The 22,918-nt window shown below is 41.0% G+C and overlaps 1 protein-coding gene across 5 annotated transcripts in view; it reads right to left on the bottom strand.

Moving 5' to 3' along the window:
• The window catches only part of LOC132218478 (UDP-glucuronosyltransferase 2A1-like), a 60,900-nt gene that overhangs the window by 5,733 nt on the left and 32,249 nt on the right, over positions 1–22,918 (bottom strand). For 4 of the 5 annotated variants that reach the window (XM_059669747.1, XM_059669738.1, XM_059669751.1 and 1 more), the window contains exons 3-6: positions 7,140–7,288; positions 1,619–1,750; positions 1,135–1,222; positions 487–706 (exon numbers count right to left, since the gene is read on the bottom strand). In XM_059669747.1, coding sequence (XP_059525730.1) covers positions 487–706; positions 1,135–1,222; positions 1,619–1,750; positions 7,140–7,288 — 589 coding nt within the window. Of the gene's footprint in view, positions 1–486; positions 707–1,134; positions 1,223–1,618; positions 1,751–7,139; positions 7,289–15,544; positions 16,168–22,918 lie in introns of all 5 variants that reach the window. The other variant, XM_059669758.1, reaches the window with a different exon arrangement.

Here is a 22,918-nt window from a genome sequence, read left to right as displayed (position 1 = left end):
TTGCCCCTAACTGCCCTCCCCTGCAGGCTGGGTTGCCCCTAACATCCCTCCCCTGCTGGCCCAGTTGCCCCTAACTGCCCTCCCCTGCAGGCTCGGTCCCCCGCAACGGCCATCCTCTGCAGGCCTGGCCACCCCCATTGTCCTCCCCTGAAGGCCTGCTCCCCCACAACAGCCCTCCCCTACAGGACCTTTCCTGCAGGCCCAGTTCCCCCTAACTGCCCTCCCCTGCAGGCCTGGTCACCCCCTAACTGCCCTCCCCTGCAGGCCATTTTGTGGTGGCCATCTAGTGTGTTGGAGTCATTGTCAATTTGCATACTGGTCATGACTAATCAGCATATCAAGGCTAATTAGCATGTCCAGGCTAATTAGCATATACCTTTCGTATTATATAGGATACACCAATTTCAAATACATGGTACATTGGACATTCTTGAATATGATGAGTAATATAACCAATGGTAAGCCTTTCAAGGCTATAGTACTTACGAAGGTTCATTAATGACAGTTTTCAAGGCATCACGCAAATCTGTACTTGTCATTGTGATCATGTTCACCTCCACGGCCGCTCCTTTGGCCTTCATGTGAGCAATGTTATCATACTGGTCAGCAAACATGGGAACTCCCACCATAGGGACCCCATGATAAATACCTTCATAGATCCCATTTGTTCCACCATGAGTGATAAAAGCTTTTGCTTTGGGATGACCTGTTTGAGGGTTGGGCGAGAAGCAGATGAGGATTTCATTATATGTTAGAAGAATTTCAGAGAGAGATGGAGAAAAGCTACAGGATAAAGCAATGAAGAAGGCAGTATTCTCTATAGAAGCTGAACACAGGGTTTATTGCTATCTCAGAAAACTGTGATCTCAGGAAATGGCAAATTCACCTTCTGCGTTGTCTGGAAAGACTTTACAAGGAGGTGATATCTGAACTGTGGTTGAAATTTGAGAACTCAGGAGAGTCTTAACTGAAGGTTCTGCTTTGTGAACCAGAGGAAGCAGGAATCTCTCAATGGCCAATTGTTTTGTTATATGTGAAATTTTAAAAGTATTAAATATTGATTGAACTTAGCTGCTCTCAGTTACTTAACTTGTTCATCATCCAACTGTAACAGCTTTTCCCCCCCAATCTTACCAAGAAGATCATTCTGGGGTATCCAGTCATAGAGCCGAGTATTGGCTCCTAATGTGGCTGGCTTCTTTCCTTTGTATCTCCATAAGACCTGTGGAAGACAGTGCATTAATTTTACAAGTAAGAATGCAGAGTTAAGGAATTTTAGGGCTGTAGAGTTAGTTAAAAATCATGTAGTCCATTTTATGTGATATATAAGAGGTACAAAAGGGGTAGTTCGCAAGCATTGATTGTATTTCCTTGAAAATCACTTTGCAAAAAGATGTAGTGTATTTCCACAGTATTACAAAGGCTCAGTAGGCAAATGATCAAATGGGCCCAAATACAACATTTTAGTGTTTTGAGAAATTTGTACTTAAAGATGGTGTCAGTTATGCTCAATGTATAATGAGTTTCAGCTTTTATCTGGAAAGAGTACTATTGGTTAGCTGCACTTTCTCTCCAATTGGCAAGGTGGCTGCTAACTAGGATCGTAGGTTGTACTGACCTTCTGTGGAATCTGAGCGAGGGCTGAGGCAATGAGATTGGCTTTTTCTTCTGTGAGGTTTTTGACCATTGACCCCAGAGAGAACACTACAACTCCATGTTCACCTGAACTCTGGACAAATTCTTCCATTTCCTGTAGAGATAAAATTCTCTCTATCATGAAAGTACAGGACCACAGGGAAGAAAATCTCTTACATCCTATACAATAAAAGTGTAGTATGCAAAATGTCCCCTCTACCAGTTGTCCAGGAGTTTGACCAGGGGGTGGGGCTGGCCAGGGGAAGGGAGGGAGGCCCTGGCAGTGGTGGCAGCGGCGGCAGGGGGCTGAGGGAAGGGAGGAAGTACACAGCCAGCAGCCGGCGGTTGCTAGGGACCTACCAGTGCATGGATTTTGTGCACTGGGCCTCTAGTTTCTAAATAGGCAGGGTCAAGAACAGCATCAGAGAAATTGTTAGACTGATTAGGTATTCTACCACATAGAACCATCTAATCTCTTTAAGAGAAAAATTGTTTCTGAAAACTATGGCTTAAATATATAATGAGTGATTACAACTAAAGGCATGGAGTCAAACCGTTATCCTATATAATAAAAGACTAATATGCAAATAGACCAAATGGTGGAACAACCAAACACCGAACTGAACAACCAGTCGCTGTGATGGTGTGTGGAACATGGCAGGCATTGGCAGCAGGTGGCAGAGTGCAGAACATGGCGGGTGTCAGCGGCAGTGGGATGGTGGAGCAGGTGAGCTGGGATGCCAGAACAAGGTGGGGTGCCAGTCGCTGTCATCAGGGCAAGCCTCTGGTAGTTACTGCAAATTCTTTGCTCCCCACATCGCAGTCCCACAGGGAGCTTTCATCTGCTGCTGGCGCCAGCCTGCTTGCACCCGCAGCCAGCACCAGAGCTGCCCCTTGCACTGGCGCTGGCCCCCATCGCTCAGCACTGTCAGGAGTTGTGAGCTGCAGCTGCCAGCTCTGATTTCCCCGCAGGACTTCTCCACCTCCTCCTGTTCCTGAGGGCAATTGGGGCAGCAGCCACCACTAGCACCCTCTGATGGTGCTGGCCCTCCTCGCTCCAGCTGCTGGCACTTGCCCCAATCGCTCTGCGCCATCAGCGGGTAGAAACAGGGCCAGCACTGTCAGTGCGTGGGAGCTGTGGTGAGAGTGGGGCTGTTGGCAGACAGGGATCCAGGGGCCATGGAAGGAGGGGCCAGGCGGGGCTTTAAAGGATGGGCCAAGACCCACCCTTGTGTCCACGCAGCCTGGCAAACCACAGTTCCTTTCAAGGTGCACCAATTAGTACCAAATAAATAGGTAATAAGAGGCAAATCTTCCCATGGTAGTGAAACTATTACTACCAAAGCTTAATTTTATGAACCAACAGAACTGTTTGCAAACTCATCAAAATATTCCTTGGAGGGAAACCCCCCAAAAGGGGTTTAGAACTAAGCTTTAAAATTTTTAAACATGGCAGTTTATAAGCAATAAGTTATTAATGAGTTGATCTAACTTTCTGTTAGGAGTTTAGGATATTTGTCTGATATTTATTCTTTCCCTGATTTATAAGGCTAAATAGAACTTTTAAAAAAGGATATACAATAATTGGTTTAAAAAGTGATAGCGTTGTACACAGTCAAACACCTGCTATAATCATGATAAATTTATGAAACAGTGATTCACTCTCTTTCCACAAGAATGTGACACTAACTACATGCCATTAATTTGAGCCTTAGTACAGAAGTAAAATATACATTTCTCTGCAAAATAAAATTCATTCCTTACAGCTGTTCAGGTTGAACACTGGAAAGTCTTGGATTGGGGTTTTGCACATTGCAATCTATGTGAATGTCAATCTCTAGAGATTATGATGAAATCTCTTTGTAATTATTTGTGGTTGTCTTGTGATCACTGACATATCTCAATATAAGGCTAGTAAAATTACCAGGGGAAAGATGATGCCACAAAAGTAGACTGCTATTTTTAGCTTAATTAAACTTAGGAGAATATCTCTGAAATCACAGGAATTGGTGTTTTACCATTTTTATTTATCTTCTTAAGCATATGATTGAATAAAAAATATATACAGCACACACACACACACACACACACACACACACACACACACACATTAAAACTTACATAGCTACCTGTCTGATTTGGATTCTTGATTTAACTGTCTCCCATTGCTTTTTTTTTTAATTCTGTGTATTCAGTGACTGGTTTAGTTCTTTTTTTCAGAGATATAAGCCATGATTGGTATTCATTTGCTCAAATATCTATATTAATAATTGGGTTTGAAATGGAAAAATTCTTCCCTCTTGTGAAACATATCTGAGTTGGTTTTATGAAATTGTAATAAACAAAATAGTGTGTTAAGGTGTTATGTAGTAAGCCACAGAATGTGTCATGTCTCTTACTCTACCTTTATTTAGACATTGGTTAACTCTCTCCTGTAATAACACTCAATAAAATTTTCCTGAAGCTGTAACTGGTTGGTAAGAAAACCATATTCAGAATCCTGAAATGATATTTTAAAGTTAAATATGCACCTTAGCCAAAGCAGAAATCAAGAATGCTACTGGGAACACCATTTCTTCTGCAACCTTCAACAGTGATTATTTAGTTTACCTACAACCCAAGCAAATGCGTGTTTCCTCACTCCCTATGGATAAAGATAGTTAAATACAAGATAGTTATTACTCTGCTTACCTATTATTCTCTTTTGTTTCCCAATATTGTTTTCTTCCAACATTTCTGGCAGCCCATATTTATTCTTTTATAGCTTTGGATTGTGTTATACAATTTCCTTTTATTATTCAAAAAACAAACAACCAAAAAAACTGACATCATGGTCTTAAAGAACCAATCCAACATTTGAGTTTCTTAGTTCTATGACTTCTAGTTATGTTGATGACTCCCAATCTATTTCTAATGCTCTGCTGGGACAGAAACCTTGTATTACTCATACAACTTCTAGAAATCTACATCTCAAAATTCCTTTGGCTCCTTAAAGTGAATTTGAACTCATAATTGTCATCTCAAAATAGTGTTTCATTAATTGTTTCTTTTATTTTGTTCATATATATATTTTTAATTTAAGTTCTTTATTGTTTAATATATTATATGTCTCTTTTTTCCCCTATTGACCTCTCCCTGGCCACTCCCACTCCCAGCACATGTTCTCCCCCCACCTTGTCTGTGTCCATTGGTTATGCTCATATGCACGCATACAAGTCCTTTGGTTGATCTCTTACCCTCCCCGTCCCCTGTTTTCCCTCATAGGTTGGACAGTCTATTCAATGCTTCTATGACTCTGGTTCTGTTTTTGTTCATCAGTTTATGTTGTTCATTATATTCCACAAAGAGTGAGATCATGTGATATTTATCTTTCTCTGACTGGCTTATCTTTTTCTTGAAAGTACCATGTGAATTATTTTGCCTTCAGCTGATTTTGCTTTCTTTATTGATTAAGGTATTATATATGTGTCCTTATCCCCCCTATTTCCCCCACCCCCCACTCCAGTTCATGCCCGCACACTCCTGGTGACTGTGTCCATTGGTTATGCCTATATGCGTGCATACAAGTCCTTTGATTGATCTCTCCCCCTTATCCCCACCCTCCCCTACCTTCCCTCTGAGGTTTGAGCATCTAATCGATGCTTCTCTGTCTCTGGATCTGTTTTTGTTCATCAGTTTACGTTGTTCATGTTATAATATTACTAGGGGCCCGGTGCACGAAATTCGTGCACTGTGTGTGTGTGTGTGTGTGTGTGGGGGGGAGTGTCCCTCAGCCCAGCCTGGCCCCTCTCACATACTGGGAGCCCTCAGGCATTGACCCCCATCACCCTCCAATCGCAGGATCAGCCCCTTGCCCAGGCCTGACGCCTCTGACAGAGGCGTCAGGCCTGGGCAGGGGACCCTCATTTCTCCCCATCACTGGTTCTGCCCCCAGCCCAGGCCTGATGCCTCTGGCCCAGGCATCAGACCTAGGCAGGGGACCCCCAGACACCTCCGATTGCTGGCTCTGCCCCTTGCCAGGCCTGATGCCTCGGCCAGAGGCGTAGACCCCCATCACCCTCCGATCACCTGATCGGCCCCTTGCCCAGCCCTGACACCTCCGCCAGAGGAGTTGACCCTCATCACCCTCTGATCACCAATCACCGGATCGGCCCCTTGACCAGGCCTGAGGCCTCCGGCAGAGGTGTCAGGCCTGGGTGTGGGACCCCCAGCTCCCCGCGGTTGCAGGCTCCGCCCCTGCCCAGGCCTAACGCCTCTGAGCTAGGCATCCGGCCCGGGCAGCGGGGACCTGCAGTGGCAGCAGGGGGCGCCGCAATCGCATGGGCTCCGCCCCTGCCCCTGTAGGACGCCTCTGGCTGAGGCATCCGGACCGGGCAGCAGGGACCCACAGCTGCAGTGGCCCCTCGATCGTGGGCTTCGCTTTAGGCCCAGGCAAGGGACCCCTAGCTCCTGGGACTGCCAGCTTCGACCGTGCCCAGCTCCCATCGCTGGCTCCACCCCTACTTCCTGCTATCACTGGCCAGGGCGGCAAAGGCGCCTGATTCTCCGATCATGGCTGGGGGGCAGGGCAAAGGTGGCCCCAGGGCCGCCTTTGCCCTGCCCCGCAGCTCTTAGCTCCCCCCTGGGTTTCTGATCACTGTCAGTGGCAGGGGGCTTCTTCCTGCTTTCCCTTTCGCCTCCCTGGATTGTGCCTACATATGCAAATTAACCGCCATCTTGTTGGCAGTTAACTGCCAATCTTAGTTGGCAGTTAATTTGCATATAGCCCTGATTAGCCAATGAAAAGGGTAGCGTTGTACACCAATTACCATTTTTCTCTTTTATTAGTGTAGATAATATTATAATATTAATATTATGTTATAACCCACAAATGAGTGAGATCAACATCTACACAATGGAATACTACGCTGCTGTAAAAAGGAAGGGACTCGTACCATTTGCTACAGCTTCGAAGGCGCTGGAGAGCATTATGCTAAGCAAAATAAGTCAGAGAAAGATAAGTATCACATCAATTGTTTCTTATTTCAGCAAAGGCCAGTGCTATCCAAGAAGCCATGTCTTCTGGCAATATTTACTTCTGCTGACTAAATCCTGTGTAATCTACCCAACAGTTCTCACAAAAGCCTCATTATCATGCAAACAACCATAGTAAGTGTCCCTATTCATAATTCCATCACGCTTGCTAGGAAGACTGCAGCAGTCTCCTTAGTGAGTTTCAAGTCTTTAGTTTCCTGTTTCTTCAGTCTAGTACCCACACTATAGACCCACTGATATTTTTAACACGCTCCTTAAATCACTTCATTCTTCAACTTAAATATCAAAGTAAAATCCAAACAAAAAAGTAATATCACTCATAAGAGACCCCTATGACTTGGAAAATTGATTTTGAGTAGCAAACTGAAGATACCAAGCAGCACATCTTTGTTATTTAGACTGTAAAGTTTAGAGGGAAATCAGAACTTTTATCATATGGTACACCAAATCCTCCACTATAATAGACATACCTTAGGTAACGGTTTTGCAGGTTTACAATGCAATCCTCCTACAAACTCAAAATTAGGTAAGTACGGACGAGGAAATTCAAAATCCCAATATGTCCTCATTAGCCAAATTTCTGCTTTCCCCATAGTTTCACATAACGTAGTGGGTCTACCTGGAGAAAATAAAGTTGGGAGGATGTTATTAGCGTATATGTTTGTTAGGAAAATAAATGTACCACTACTTTTCTGATGTGCTATTAAGGAAAAAAGAGAAATCGAGGCCCTCTAGATTACCTATTATGTCTAGATTTTAAAAGGAAAGGGAATTTAAAGTAATATGGAAGGAGGGAGAGAATGACAAAGAGATAATATTTGGATAGTGAAAGAACAGTAATGTGTAAAATAGTACATTCAATAAAATAAATTTTATAAAATCAAATAAGAATGAATAAAATAAATTCACAAAGATTAAATTAATAAAAAAATGTAACCATAGCTCCAAGTACTGATAAATTTTATGTTCACTGTTTCCCTCCAATTAAATGGCAGATAATACATTAACCCCATCATGTTAGCACCAAATCACCTCTCAATAGTTTTCTAATTTCCTGTCAGGAATATATTTCCACCATCTAGATCAGTGGTTCTCAACCTTCCTAATGCCGTGACCCTTTAATACAGTTCCTTATTTTTTGGTGACCTCCAATTTCATTGTTACAAATTGAACATAATTAAAGCATAGTGATTAATCACAAAAACAATATGTAATAATATGTAATTATATATGTGTTTTCAGATGGTCTTAGGTGACCCCTGTGAAAGGGTCGTTTGACCCCCAAAGGGTTTGCGACCCACAGGTTGAGAACCGCTGATCTAGATTCTTATACTTTTTCATTTACTCATATTGTTGAAGAATCCCACCAATATCAGTTTACCTTATCTTCCTGAGACAAATCCAATTAACGTCAATCCATTCATCCTTTTTTTTTCTTGGTAGGAATTATACCCAGTATGACTCCTTTTAGAATGTGAAGTATACATTACACATTACCGATATCACACATTTATTTTAATGTTGCCTTTAAATGGTATTTATTCAAAGGGACAGAGTCTAAGTATTAATTTTAGAAGATTTGTTGGAAGAGTATTGGCAAATGACCAAGTCAACCATTTTTATACACAGAAAACATGTTTTGTATCTAAGGAAAGAAAATCCTCCCTTCAGGTGACAATCCTCCTTTCTTGAGGATTCTAATAGAAATTAGTGATCATATACACCCCAGGTTAGGTAGCCTCTTTTTAGTCATTATTTTGTATGTTTGAATATGTGTCTCAGGTTGTATAGTCAGATGCTCTAATTTGATAATGAAGAAGCATTGCGCAAAGAACCTCAATTTGAAGTTGGAGGAATTAGATGAGAACACCGCCTCAGAGCTTCTATGCCAAAATGTTTATGCCCTTGAGAAGTCTTGTTCCATTTGTGTGATATTCTGCTTGATTAGCAACCCCCTAGGGAAAATTATTGTGTATAACCTATAAGCCACATTTTAAGAAAGATCTAACTTAAAGTATTCACTGAAAATCTGTATCTGCAGCAGCACAGTATCAAATCTAAAGCCAATCAAAAGTGAAGAGACTGAAATTGAGCAAAAGTATGCAGAAGCTCATAAGTAATTTCATAAGACATTTTATATGTCATACTGAGAAATTATGAAGCAAAAATATAGAATCAAAATTCACCACCCATCTTTTCCCCACCATTATATTACACAAAATGAGTGATGAACACAGTGGAAAATTGTGAAAATAACATCCTATCTAATAATAGAGAAACATGGTAATTAGCTGTACCTCCGCTACCCTTCCCATTGGCTAATCACAGCGATATGCAAATTAACTGCCAGCCAAGATGGCTGCCGGCAGCCAGGCAGCTTGAAGCTAACATGAGGCTTGCTTGCTTCACTGACGGAAGAAGCCAACGTTCCCCGCCTGCTGCTTCCGGCCTCTGAGCTTGCAGTTTTAGAAACATTATTACAAATATAGAAGCTAAACAAAACCCCAGAAACCTGCTTTCAGCCAGCTGGGCTTCAGCCAGCAGCACTGCAACATTCTTTCATTTATAGAACAAATGCAGATCCCTGCTTTCAGCCAGCCGGGATCTCAGAGCTGGAGTGAGCAGGACCGCAACAGTGTTACAATTATAGAACCCAAACAAACCAGATACCTGCTTTCAGCAGCCGAGGCCTCGGAGCTGGAGCCAAGCCTCAGAGCTAAAGCTGGCCCAGAATAAAAAAGAAAAGAAAAAGAGGACAGGTTGGGAGCTTCAGTCACCTGCCAGCCTGAAAACGGCCCTCAGCCCCTCACCCAGACTGGCCAGGCACCCCAGTGGGAACCCCCACCCTGAAGGGGGTGTGACCAGCTGCAAACAGCCATCATCCCCTCATCCAGGCTGGCAAGGCACCCCAGTGGGGACTCCCACCCTGATCCAGGACACCCTTCATGGCAAACCAGCCAGCCCTCACACATGTACCAGGCCTCTATCCTATATAGTAAAAGTGTAATATGCCTCCCAGCACCGGGATCAGCAGAGCAGAGAGACCTCCAAGCACCAGGACCAGCGGAGCAGCGAGGCCTCCTGGCACTGGGATCAGCATGACGGGGGCAGCGACCAAACCCCCTGATCGCCCTGTGGCTCTGTGTGTGACAGGGGGTGGTGCCCCAACTCTCCTATCGGCCCTACCCTGTGAGTGACAGGGGGGAGCTCCTCAACCCCTTGATTAGCCCTGCTCTGTGCGTGACAGGGGGGAGCTCCCCAACCACTTAATGGGCCCTGCTCTGTGCGTGACAGGGGGCAGCACCCCAACCCCCTGATTGGCCCTGCTCTGTGCGTGACAAGGGGTGGCACCGCAACCTCCCTATCGACCCTGCCTTGAGTGTGACAGGGGGCGGTGCCCCAACCCCCCAATAGGCCCTACCCTGAGGGTGACTAGGGGTGGCATCGCAACCTCCCGATCGGCCCTGCTCTGAGCCTGACCAGGGGCTGCACCTAGGGATTGGGCCTGCCCTCTGCCACCCAGGAGCAGGCTTAAGCCAGCAGTTCGTTATGTCCTGAGGGGTCCAAGACTGCGAGAGGGCACAGGCCGGGCTGAGGGACCCCCTCTCCCCCACGAGTGCACAAATTTTTGTGCACCGGGCCTCTAGTATAATTAATAAAGGGGCTGTTTCATTTTAGTTACCATGTCAATATTGTTATTGTTTGAATATATTTTTACTATTATAAAAATATTTTTATTGATTTTAGAGAGGAAGGGAGAGGGAGAGAGAGAGAGAAAGAGAAAATGTCAATGATGAAAGAGAATTATTGATCAGCTGCCTCCTGCACGCCCCCCACTGAAGATCGGTTCATAGTTCCATGCTCAACCACTTAGCCACAGTAGCTGGAAGAATACATTATTTTAATCGTACATCTGAGTCTACTGGAATGATTTTTTAAAAAATTCCTAGAGGTAGCCTGAATTTATGGCAAAATGGCTCAGGTAGATGAGATATACAGGTAAGAATTTCATGGGAGACAGTTACCAACTTCTCAGAAGTAAGTCATGTTAGCTGGATTGATATTGACAGACAACATTTCTAGGCTCCCTAAGTTATTAATTTCATTCCAAAGGCATGAGGGTAAACCAATTTACATAATTTCTAAATCACTGTTTAAAAATTAATACTTTATAATACATTTATATTTACTTATACATAAATAAATTCATATCTTAAAAACAATTTTTGGGAAGGTCAAGATAGTTCCCATATACCCTTGTTTTGGCAATTATGCATAAAATTTCTATAACCATACATTTGCTAGTTTTTGTTTGAACATAAGTTTTCAACTCCTTTAGGTAAATACAAGGAACACGATAGTATGGTAAGACTATGTTTAATTTTCTAAGAAACCTCCTAACTGGTGTCTAAGGTGGCTGTACAATTTTGCATTTCCACTCATGAAAAAGGAGAGTCTTTGTTCCATAACTCACCAGCATTGGGTGTTATCCGTGTTCTACATTTTGGTCATTCTAAAAATGTGTAGTGGTATCTCATTTAAATTTGCCTCATGAAAAATGATATGGAGCATTTTTAATATGCTTACCTATTATTTGTCAACTGTATATCTTCTTTATCAAGGTATCTGTTAATGTATTTGGCCCATTTTAAAATTAGGTTTTATATTTTCTTATTGTTGAGTTTAAAAATATTTTGGATGAGTCCTTTATCAGACATGTTTATTGCAAATATTATCTCCCAGTTTGTGCCTTATCTTTTCATTTTCTTGTCATTGACTTTCACAAAATAGAATTTTTAAAATTTAACAAAGTCCAGCTTATTCATTGTCTTTCATGGATTTTACTTATGATGTTGTAGCTAAAAAGTCCTTGCCATACCCAAGATCATCTAGGTTTTTTCCTATGTTATCTTCGAGGGGTTTTATAGTTTTGAATTTTACATTTCTATGGATAGTTCATTTTTGAGTTAAATTTTGTGAAGCTTAAAAGGTTTGTGTTTATATATTTTTTTTTTGCATGTGGATGTCCAGTTGTTCCAGCATTACTTTTAAAAAGACTATCTATCTATTGTATTGCCTTTGTTTCTTTGACAATGATTGACTGTCTTGTGTGTGTGTTTCTATTCCATAGATCTCTTCTGTTTCATTGATCTTTTTGCCTATTCTCTTGCTAATACCACACTGTCTTGATTACTCTAGTTTTATAATGTGTCCTGAAATTGGATAGTGATCATCCTCCAACTTTGTTTTTTCCTTAAATACTGTGTTAGCTGTTCAGAATATGTTGCCTTGCCATTTAACTTTAGAGTCAGTTTGTTAAAGTCCATGTAATAACTCGCTGGAATTTTTATCAGGATTTTATTGATTCTTGGATCAAGTTGGGAGAAACTGACATTGACAATATTGAGTCTTTCCATGAGCATGGAGTATCTGTCCATTTATTTAGTGTTTTAATTTTGCTCTTCAGAGTTTTATAGTTTTCCTCATATAGATCTGTATTTTATTTTGGGGGTACTATTATAAATGATAGTGTTTGTAATTTCAAATTCCAATTGTTCATTACTGGTGTATAGGAAAGTGATTGAGTTTCCCATATTAATCTCGTATACTGTACTCCTGCTATGATTTCTTATTAGTTCCAGGAAGGGTTTTTTGGTACATTCTTTCATATTTTCTACATAAAGTCATGTGTCTCTTAATGACGGGAATATGTTCTTAGAAATGTATTGTTAGGCTATTTCTCATTGTGTGAAGATCATAGAGCACACTTACACAAAATCTAGATGGTCCAGCCTCCACCACACTTAGGCTACATGGTATAGTTTATTGCTCTTAGGGTACAAACCCGTAAAGCATAATTTATTTATATGCACCAATTTATTTATTTATATGCACCAATACTGTAGGCAGTTGTAACACAGTGGCAGGTATTGTGCATCTAAATAAATCTAAACATAGAAAAGGTAATGCATTCATATGGCATAGAAGATTTTAAAAAATGGTATACCTGTATAGGATTCTTACCATGAGAGGAGCTTGCAGGACTGGAAATTGCTCAGTGAGTCAGTGGTGAGTGAATGTGAAGTCCCGAGGCATTACTGTACACTATTGTAGACTTTATAAACACTGTAAACTTAACCTATGCTAAACTTATGAAAATATTTTTCTTTAATAATACATTTACCTTAGCTTACTTTAACTGTTGTTTGTACTTTATAAGCTTTTTAATGTTTTCAAATTTTTAATTCTTTTGTAATAACCGCTTAAAACAAATACTTTGTACAGCTTTACGAAAATAATTTCTTTTTTATATAATTATTTTGTAAGCTTTTTATATTTAAATTTTTTAAAACTTTCTAAGCTTTCTTATTATAAACTAAGACAAACACATGCATTAGCTTAGGCCTATAAGGGACAGGATGATCAATATCACTGTCTTCCATCTCCACATCTTGTCTGTCTGGAAGGTCTTCAAGGGCAATATGTGCATGGAACATTGTCTTGGAAATTTTATGTCTCCCATCTAAATGTGATTCCCTTAACACTTTTGTGTTTAGTTTTTAAATGTTATATAAATACAAGTATAGATTTGGAGTGACATTAATTACTATGTTTCATATTTTGTTTTGTTTTGATAGCAATCTATTAAATATCTAAGTATCTTACAAAATGACTAGATGACTGTAAAGAAAAAAGTAACCATAATAAAATGTTTCTCACTTCCCCTTCCCTGTTAATACTGCTAACAGTTTATTGCTATAAATTATAGACTTTTAGATAGAAACTCAAGTTTTAGGAGAAACCAAGATGGCGGCATAGGTTAACGCCAGAGATTGCTGCCCTCGAACAACCACTTCAGAGATATAACTAAAGGACAGAACAGACAGCATCCAGAACCACAGGAAGGCTGGCTGAGTGGAAATTCTACAACTAGGAGGAAAGAGAATATCATACCCAGACTCAGAGGAGGCACAGTGCTGAAGTGAAATACTCAGGTGCGGAGTGCGCGCGCTGAGCGGGCTGGCGGCGGAGGGCGCGGTTGTTGTTTTCAATTGGGAGGGAGTTTCAGACTCTGAGCTCCAGATCCAGGTGAGTCTCTGGGGACCAAGACTCAAACGGGAGAAGCGGGACTGTCTGGCTTCGGTCGGAACTCGAAGGCAGCTTTCTCTCCGAGGTTTGCAGCCATTGCTGGGACTCTGAGAGGCAGAGCCCCTGGGGAAAGAACTGAGAGCAGCCATAACTGCTTGTTCCGCCTGCCCTGTAGATCCCCGGGGACCTGCCCCGCCCAAGCCCTGCACAGAACCATTTGCCAGATAGCCTCAGGCAAACGCTAGATTAGCACCGCCCTAGAGATCTAGCACAGAAGCCCTCCCACTGCAGACACAGCGGACTCTCATAGCCAGTTAGCCTGGAGGTCAAATCACCCCCGGTATTGGCGACATCAATCAAAGCTTAAAGGCAACAAGACTGTGCACAAAGACCACTAGGGGGTGTACCAAGAAAGCATAAAAAATGCGGAGACAAAGAAACAGGACAAAACTGTCAATGGAGGATATTGAGTTCAGAACCACACTTTTAAGGTCTCTTAAGAACTGTCTAGAAGCTGCCGATAAACTTAGTATGGCCCTCGAAAAGACTGGTGAGACCGCCGATAAATGTAGTGATATCCTCAAGAAATCTAATGAGACCCTCGATGTTGTGATAAAGAACCAACTAGAAATTAAGCATACACTGACTGAAATAAAGAATATTATACAGACACCCAACAGCAGGCCAGAGGAGCGCAAGAATCAAGTCAAAGATTCGAAATGTGAAGAAGCAAAAAACACCCAACTGGAAAAGCAAAATGAAAAAAGAATCCGAAAATACGAAGATAGTGTAAGGAGCCTCTGGGACAGCTTCAAGCGCACCAACATCAGAATTATAGGGGTGCCAGAAGATGAGAGAGAGCAAGATATTGAAAACCTATTTGAAGAAATAATGACAGAAAACTTCCCCCACCTGGTGAAAGAAATGGACTTACAGGTCCAAGAAGCGCGGAGAACCCCAAACAAAAGGAATCCAAAGAGGACCACACCAAGACACATCATAATTAAAATGCCAAGAGCAAAAGACAAAGAGAGAATCTTAAAAGCAGCAAGAGAAAGAAACTCAGTTACCTACAAGGGAATACCCATACGACTGTCAGCTGATTTCTCAACAGAAACTTTGCAGGCCAGAAGGGAATGGCAAGAAATATTCAAAGTGATGAATACCAAGAACCTACAACCAAGATTACTTTATCCAGCAAAGCTATCATTCAGAATGGAAGGTCAGATAAAGAGCTTCACAGATAAGGAAAAGCTAAAGGAGTTCATCAAAACCAAACCAGCATTATATGAAATGCTGAAAGGTATCCTTTAAGAAGAGGAAGAAGAAAAAGGTAAAGATAAAAATTATGAACAACAAATATGCATCTATCAACAAGTGAATCTAAGAATCAAGTGAATAAATAATATGGTGATCATAATAGAATCAGGGACATAGAAAGGGAATGGACTGACTATTCTTGGGGGGGAAAGGGGTGTGGGAGATGCGAAAAGGGACTGGACAAAAATCGTGCACCTATGGATGAGGACAGTGGGTGGGGAGTGAGGGCGGAGGGTGGGGTGGGAGCTGGGAGGAGGGGAGTTATGGGGGGGGGAAGAGGAAAAAATGTAATAATCTGAACAATAAAGATTTAATTAAAAAAAACCAACCAAACAAACAAAAAAAACCAAACAAACAAAAAGAAACTCAAGTTTTAAAATATAGTCCTCTCGTTTTCCTAGACTATTCTTAAACTTCCCAAGTTTCTTTTAATAACTACTTTAGAATGGAAAGCATAACCTCTTACCTAATGCTTCACTGTAAAACTGGTCCCAAAGCTGAATATCGTATGGCTCGAGCCAGAAGTCAAAGAAAAGGGAAAGCATTACATTTTTTACTCTCTCCAGGAAGGTCATTCTGTCCGTAAGTGCCCCCATGACAACAGGGACATAGGAAGGTGGAGCTGGGAGTTTCCCACAGTATTTCTCCACAGTGCCACCCATAAAGAACCTCAGTGTGTACACAAAAGGGACTTCCAGCAACTCAGCAATCAGCTCTCCACAGTGCACCACAGGGTCTATAACCATTACATCGTAGTTGGTTTCCCGGAGTTTCTTCATGATTGACTGGTTGTAGACTACACTCTCACACAGAAGTTTTAAATGTCCAGTTAGTTGAAGAAGAAATTCTTGCATTTTTCTTGCTGACTGCCAGCGTGACATTGTTGGCATGACAGTAGTAGCTAAGTCTAAGAAGTCATTTAGTTTATTTGCAAAAAAATCTCCCTCCTGAGATATAGGGATCACCTCAAAGTTCAGTGTGGAAGGCTTTCTGTAGTCAATGATGAGCGAGTCTGCAGAAACCAACACAGTCACCTCATGCCCCCTGTCTGCGAGATTCTCCAGAATGATCTTTAGATTGAGCCAATGGCTCATGTCACAGGGCCACACCAGGACCTTCCCACAGGATCCAGAGCCAGTGCAGCAGAGCTGCAGCAGCAGAGCCGCTGAAATCCACTTCTCGGACAGCATGGCAGGGTTCTTTCACCCACTGCGCTGCGGCGGGTGAATGTTTGCTGGGCACAGAGGTGAAGTGGCAATTTAAACATAAAGTTAAAAATTAATTGCTCTGGTGACTGACAGCTGCACAGAACGTTGTCGGTGTTGGTGACTGGACCCACTACTACATGATACTTGTTCAGGAGAAGATCTGAAATATTTAAATATTTTGTAGGCAATGTTTGCAGTATTCTAGCAGTTTGCTTTAATTATATTAAAATAGAAAAATATTTTTAATTGGCAATTTTTAAAATATAGTAGAGTAACCCATTTGAGTGGATCTAGTAAATAACATGGTATATCTTATGAAACAAAATGATTGATAATTTGGGGAAACATACAGTATAGGTTTTGTCAGAAAGATAATTACATGCTGGTATTGCTGGTATGTGGATAAGACATATAGTATGTAATAACAGGAGGAATATACTAGATATAGTGTTTCAGGGCACCAGAAGAAGCTGTCACTCCACTGTGAAGAAACTTAGACAGAGGTTCAGGTTGGAAGAGGCATTTCAGCTGAGCCCAGATGGCAGGGTGAGAGGAGGGTTCTGAAGGTAAATGAAGGAAAAAGAATGACTATGCAGAAATTATGGCCACTTAAGTAAACATCACTTCAGTATATTTAGAGTTGAGGTTAACTCAGAGCAGTGAAGAAAAAAACAAACTTTTTTTTTTCCAAATGGAATTTATTGGAGTGTCATTGGTTCATATAATTTTATAGGTATCAGGTATACAATTCTGTAGCACAGCATCTGTATATTGTATTTTGTGTTCACCACACTGTCAAATCTCCTTCCATCATCATTTATCCTTGTTTTACCCTATTCTACCTCCCTCCACCTACGTTTTCCTCTAATAATCACCATACTGTGAGTTTTCTCTTTTTTGCTTATTCCCTTTACCTTTATCACCCAGTCCCTCAAAACCCTCCCCCTCTGAGAGCTGTTAGTATTTTCTCTGTATCTATAAGCCTCTTTCTATTTTGTCTGTTAGGTTATTTGTTCATTAGATTTCAATGTAAGTAAACTCATATGGTACTTGTCTTTTTCTGACTGGCTTGTTTCAATGAGCATAATATTCTTCAGGTACATAAATACCTTCACTAAAGGTAGGATTTCCTCCTCCTCCTCCTCCTTCTTCTTCTTCTTCTTTTTTTTTTTTTTTTTTACCACTGAGTAATGTTCCATTGTGTAAATGCACCAACGATTTTTATCTACTCATTTACTGATGGGCAATTGGCTGCTTCCAAATATTGGCTATTAAAATAATACTGGAATGAACATAAGGGTGCATATATTCTTTCAAATGTGTGTTTCTGGATTCTTTGGATATATACCTAGAAGTGAATCACTGGGTCATAAGTTCAATTTTTAATGTTTTTGAGGAAACTTCATATTGCTTTCCACAGTAGCTGTGCCAAACTGCATTCTTACCAACAGTCATGAGGGCTCTCTTTTCTTCACATGCTTGCCAACATGCTGTTTGTTGATTTATTGAAGATAGCTATTCTGACAGGTGTGAGATGATATCTCATTGTGGTTTTAATTCGAATTTGCTTAATGATTAGTGATGTTGAGCATATCTTGGCCATTTGTGTGTCATCTTTGGAGAAGTGTCTCTTCAGGTCCTTTGCCCATTTTCTAATTCGATTGTTTATTTTTTGGTGTTGAGTTTTGTAAGTTCTTTATAAATTTTGATGATAATGAGCCTAGAAAAATTATGAAACACTAAAGAAAGAGTAGCTATAGGAAGAGTTTTTGGCCTGCAGTGTGTGAGTTAATGATTGCAGAAGTCTGTGGAGATACCAATTTGACTCGTGAACGCTTCAATCTCAAGAGAGGGAGGGTGGTAAATTGGAAATATAGATTTTTGTATCCATCCATCCATTCAACCCAATTTGTCTTCAAATCCTTGAATATGTCATTCCTTCAAGAAGCAATTTTAGCATAAGTATGTGCCAGATTCTATACAATGCACAAGAAATAAAGAGATAAGTAAGATACAATTCCAATTCAAAAAGAGTTTACAGATTATTGCAGAAAATGAGTCAGTTAAGCCAACACTTATTGTACACCTATAAGGGAGATGGATCTTAGGTGGTAAGGATGAACTGAGGAGGAACACAAAGCTTATGAAGGAAGTTGTTTGGTGGAGGAAGGAAATGAAGAAATAATACTTTAAATCTCTAAGAATGATATTTAGCTGTTTGAAAAGTATCATTTGGAAGTAAAGGATAATATTAATAATTCTGTGTTCCAAGTGTGACATAGTTATATCCAGGGTTATATTTAGTTATAAAATCATATACAATTCATTAATTTGAAAGAGACATATTATTGAAATTTCAAATTCCTTGAGAATGTTTCTGTTATATTGAAAAACAAAAATCCAGAGTAGATTTGTTTAGAAGTTGCAAAGCTAAATCTAGGGTCAGGAACTGGGGAGATTTACTCTTTTGCACAATTAGGCGTTGCATAAGTTCAGTTGGTAACTGGTAGAAAGCAGAGTCCAAACAAGCCTCAGAAACAGGAAGATAGGACAGGGCTATAAATCCACTAGAAAAACATTGAGATTATGTTATAATCTTAGAGGATGAAAGTCCTTTTATACAAGATAAGTAACCCAGAAATGATAAAAAAAAAAAGGACTGATAAACTTATCTACTCACTATATAATAAGGTTCATGATACATTATAAGCAGCACAAACAAAGCTGGAGAAGAACAATGAAATATAAATACAGCTCAAATGTTGACCTCAAAATAAATGTATTATTGGATAAATATCTAAGTTACTTTATTATATAAGAAAACTAAAGACTCATGTTTCCTAGAGAATTTCTTTGCATAAATTTAGAGCTATAGACATGTTTTTATGTCCAATAGAAATATTTAAAATTCTGGGTGAAATACAAAATTGCTAAGAAAGTAAAAAATCAGACTTATTAAACAAAGTAAAAACAGGAATTCTGACATAAAAACTTTTACCAAAAGAGGACTTAATTTATTGAATAATACACAGTATGTGTCAGGAGTGAGAGAGTAGGGAAATCTGAATGCTTACCAGTCTCCCCAGCCCACACATATGTTCATGTAATGCTAGATTCCCAGTCCTCATCTGTACAAATGAATTCCTTAACACAGACGTTACAGCAAGGAAAATCTCTGGGTTTCCCTTGGCGTTCCTTCCTTAAAATCCTTAGCACAGTCAGCTATCATGGATTTCCAATTCACAGTCAAACTAGAAAAGCCTCTTTGAAGAAATTCTGACCCTAGGGTTAAAAGGCTTCTCCCAGAACAAGTTCCAAGTTGAATAAGCAGCTCCCTTTTCCAAGAAAACAGGGCTTCATAACTGAGAACCAACATAGCGACAGGCACCAGAAATACAATCATTTGAAATATTATTTGCAAGGTTCTAGTTAGTCAAAGGTTGAAGTAGTTCATTACTGGAGTATTATTAGATAACATAATATTTTTTTCCTAGAAAATTTGACCCCAAAGAGAAGTATAGGCAAAAATGAATAAATGGGATTATATCAAACTTAAATGCTTCTGCAGAGCAAAAGAAACTGACAACAAAACAAAAAGGTAACTGAAAAATGGGAGATGATATTTGCAAACAACAGCTTTGAAAAAGGCAAAATATATACAGTTACATGAGTCCTCACTTAACATCATCAGTAGGTTCTTGGAAACTGTGAGTTTAATTGCAATGACATATAATGAAACCAATTTTACCATAGGCTAATTGACATACACAGTAGTTCTATGCATATTTCTGATCACAGAAACATCAAACACTTACAAATGAAGACCCAAAACACTTATATAATACTAGAGGCCCGGTGCACAAAAATTTGTGCACTCGGGGGGGGGAGGGGGAGTCCCTCAGCCTGGCCTGTGCCCTCTCGCAGTCTGGGACCCCTCGGGAGATAACGACCTGCTGGCTTAGGCCTGCTCCCGGGTGGCAGAGGGCAGGCCCAATCCTTAGGTGCAGCCCCTGGTCGGGCTCAGAGCAGGGCTGATTGGGGAGTTGGGGCGCCGCCCCCTGTCACACTCAAGGCAGGGTCGATGGGGAGGTTGTGGAGCAACCCCCTGTCACACACAGAGCAGGGCCCATCAGGGGGTTGGGGTGCTGCCCTCTATCACCCACAGAGCAGGGCGGATCAGGGGGTTGGGGCGCCGCCACTCTCACACTCAGGGCAGGGCTGATGGGGAGGTTATGGCTCTACCCCGTCACACACAGAGCAGGGCCCGTGGGGGGGGGGGAGTTCCCCCGTATCAGGCACAGAGCAGGGTGGATAGGGAGGTTGTGGCCCCGCCCCCTGTCACACACAGAGCCGCAGGGCGATCAGGGGGTTTGGGCGCTGCCCCCTGTCACGCTGATCCCGGTGCTGGGAGGCATATTACCCTTTTACTATATAGGATAGAGGCCTGGTGCACGGGTAGGGGCCGGCTGGTTTGCCCTGAAGGGTGTCCTGGATCAGGGTGGGGGTCCCCACTGGGGTGCCTGGCCAGTCTGGGTGAGGGGCTGAGGGCTGTTTTCAGGCTGGGGGTGACTGAACTCCCAACGCTCCTTTTTTCCTTTTTTTTTTTTTTTTTTTTTTTTAATTCTGGGCCAGCTTTACCTTGAGGCTTGGCTCCAGCTCTTAGGCCTCCGGCTGAAAGTAGGTTTCTGGCCTTTGCTTACAATGTTGCAAATCTGCTGGCTGAAGTTGGGCGTATTTGTTACAGAGTTTCTTAAACTGCCCGCTCAGAGGCCTGCAGCGGCAGGCGGGGAATGTTGGTTTCCTCCGTCACTGAGGCAACCAAGCCTCATGTTAGTTTCAAGCTGCCTGGCTGCCGGCCGCCATCTTGGCTGACAGCTAATTTGCATAACTCGCTGATTAGCCAATGAAAAGGGTATCGGTCGTACACCAATTACCATGTTTCTCTTTTATTAGATAGGATTACATATTGAGTTAAATGTGAGTATATTGAAGAAAGATTAATACAAGCAAGTAAGATAATTATTTTCAAGCTACTTATTCCAGCTCAGGGTCATGGTGGCTGGGGCTCACGCCAGCAGCTCAGGGCACAGGGCAGGAACCCACCCACTCTGGACAAAGGAGGCCACTTCATCAGAGGATGCACACACACACACACACACACACACACACACACACTCACACATCCCTACCTCACTTAGACTGGGACAATTAATTCATCTAATGTGCACATCTTTGGTGCAAACAGCGACCCCTGCTGGGAATGTATAATATTTTCTCTCATTGATTATGACAAAACAAAATTGAATGAAACAATTATTCAAGAACCTGCTGAATTTCTAAATTGCTATGGCAATGTAAACAGGCAGGAGAGGCCAAAAGCATCTGGGCCTGGGCCTTTCATACTTTTCCTGAGGATGCAACCTTGTATTAAGGCAGAGCAAAGTTCTAAACCCAGGACCAACCATGCACTCCTGTATGAGAACTCAGACAGTTTGTACCAAAATATTAAAAAGTTTTAAACTTGCAAAACAAGCTGTGTCACAAGGATGTCACAGCAGTGTCCTAAGGAAAGTTGGATGGGAGAATTCTCACAGAACACACCAGATCACCACGCACAAGGGTGGGTGGCCTTGCTTCTTTCTCTTCCTTATGTATGACTTCTAAAATAAAAATCCTGGACATTCTCAAGCAGCTTACTCCTGGGAACCATACATTTCTTTATGTAGAAGATTAACTATTTCTATGTTCTTATCTTGTTCAATGACATATTTTGTGAGCACAGCAACTAATCTTTCTGAGTTTCTAATGCATTGAGTCTAAAAGGCAGATAATGATAGTTCTTGGATGTTTTTGTTGTGGATTAGCAACATCTGCAATGTACCTATCAAAGTGCTTGGTACCAAGCAGGTGTTTATTAAGAGTTTCTATTTATTGTTAGCAATAATGATGGTACAGTTAGCAAAGGCATTAATTACCTGCAGAATCACTGAATAACTAGTGCAATATCAGAGATTCTAGAATAGATGATCACAAACTGAACATAAATGACAATGTAATTATGTCACTTTTACAATTAAAATGATTAAAGGATGCATTAAAAATCCAAGAAAATAAAAATAGAAGTGAATAAGAAGGAAAACTAAGATATTAGTTTTCAGGAGTTCCTCAGTATCTGAAAAAGTCTGGAGAGTAGCTTTCATTAGAGAGGGCACCAAGAGACTGATAGTCACAGAGGTATATACCTTTGTCAAAATAAACCACACTGTAATCTTTACGTAATTATTTTTTTGCCATAGATCAATTATCCTTTAATAATAAAAAAGTGATAACGCTATACATCAACAGAATGTTTACATTTTATAAAAAGAAAAAAATATCTAAATGTTAGTAAGAATGGAGAAAACATGGAATTCCAGTGGATCACTGGTAGGGTTATTAATTGATACAAGCACTTGTGAAGCTAGATTTAAGCAGTACCTACTGAAGCTAAACATTGGCATATGCTATGGCCTAGCAATTTCACTCTTATAAATAAACCCAGCACTATGGCACATGTGTATGTATAAAAGACATGTACAAGAATGTTTATAGCATTGTTTATTATAAATAGCTAACACCAGATAGTCTACATG

Source organism: Myotis daubentonii, chromosome 1 (genome assembly GCF_963259705.1).
Source record: "Myotis daubentonii chromosome 1, mMyoDau2.1, whole genome shotgun sequence".
Lineage (NCBI taxonomy): Eukaryota > Metazoa > Chordata > Mammalia > Chiroptera > Vespertilionidae > Myotis > Myotis daubentonii.
This window is presented reverse-complemented; position numbering and strand designations above follow the sequence as displayed.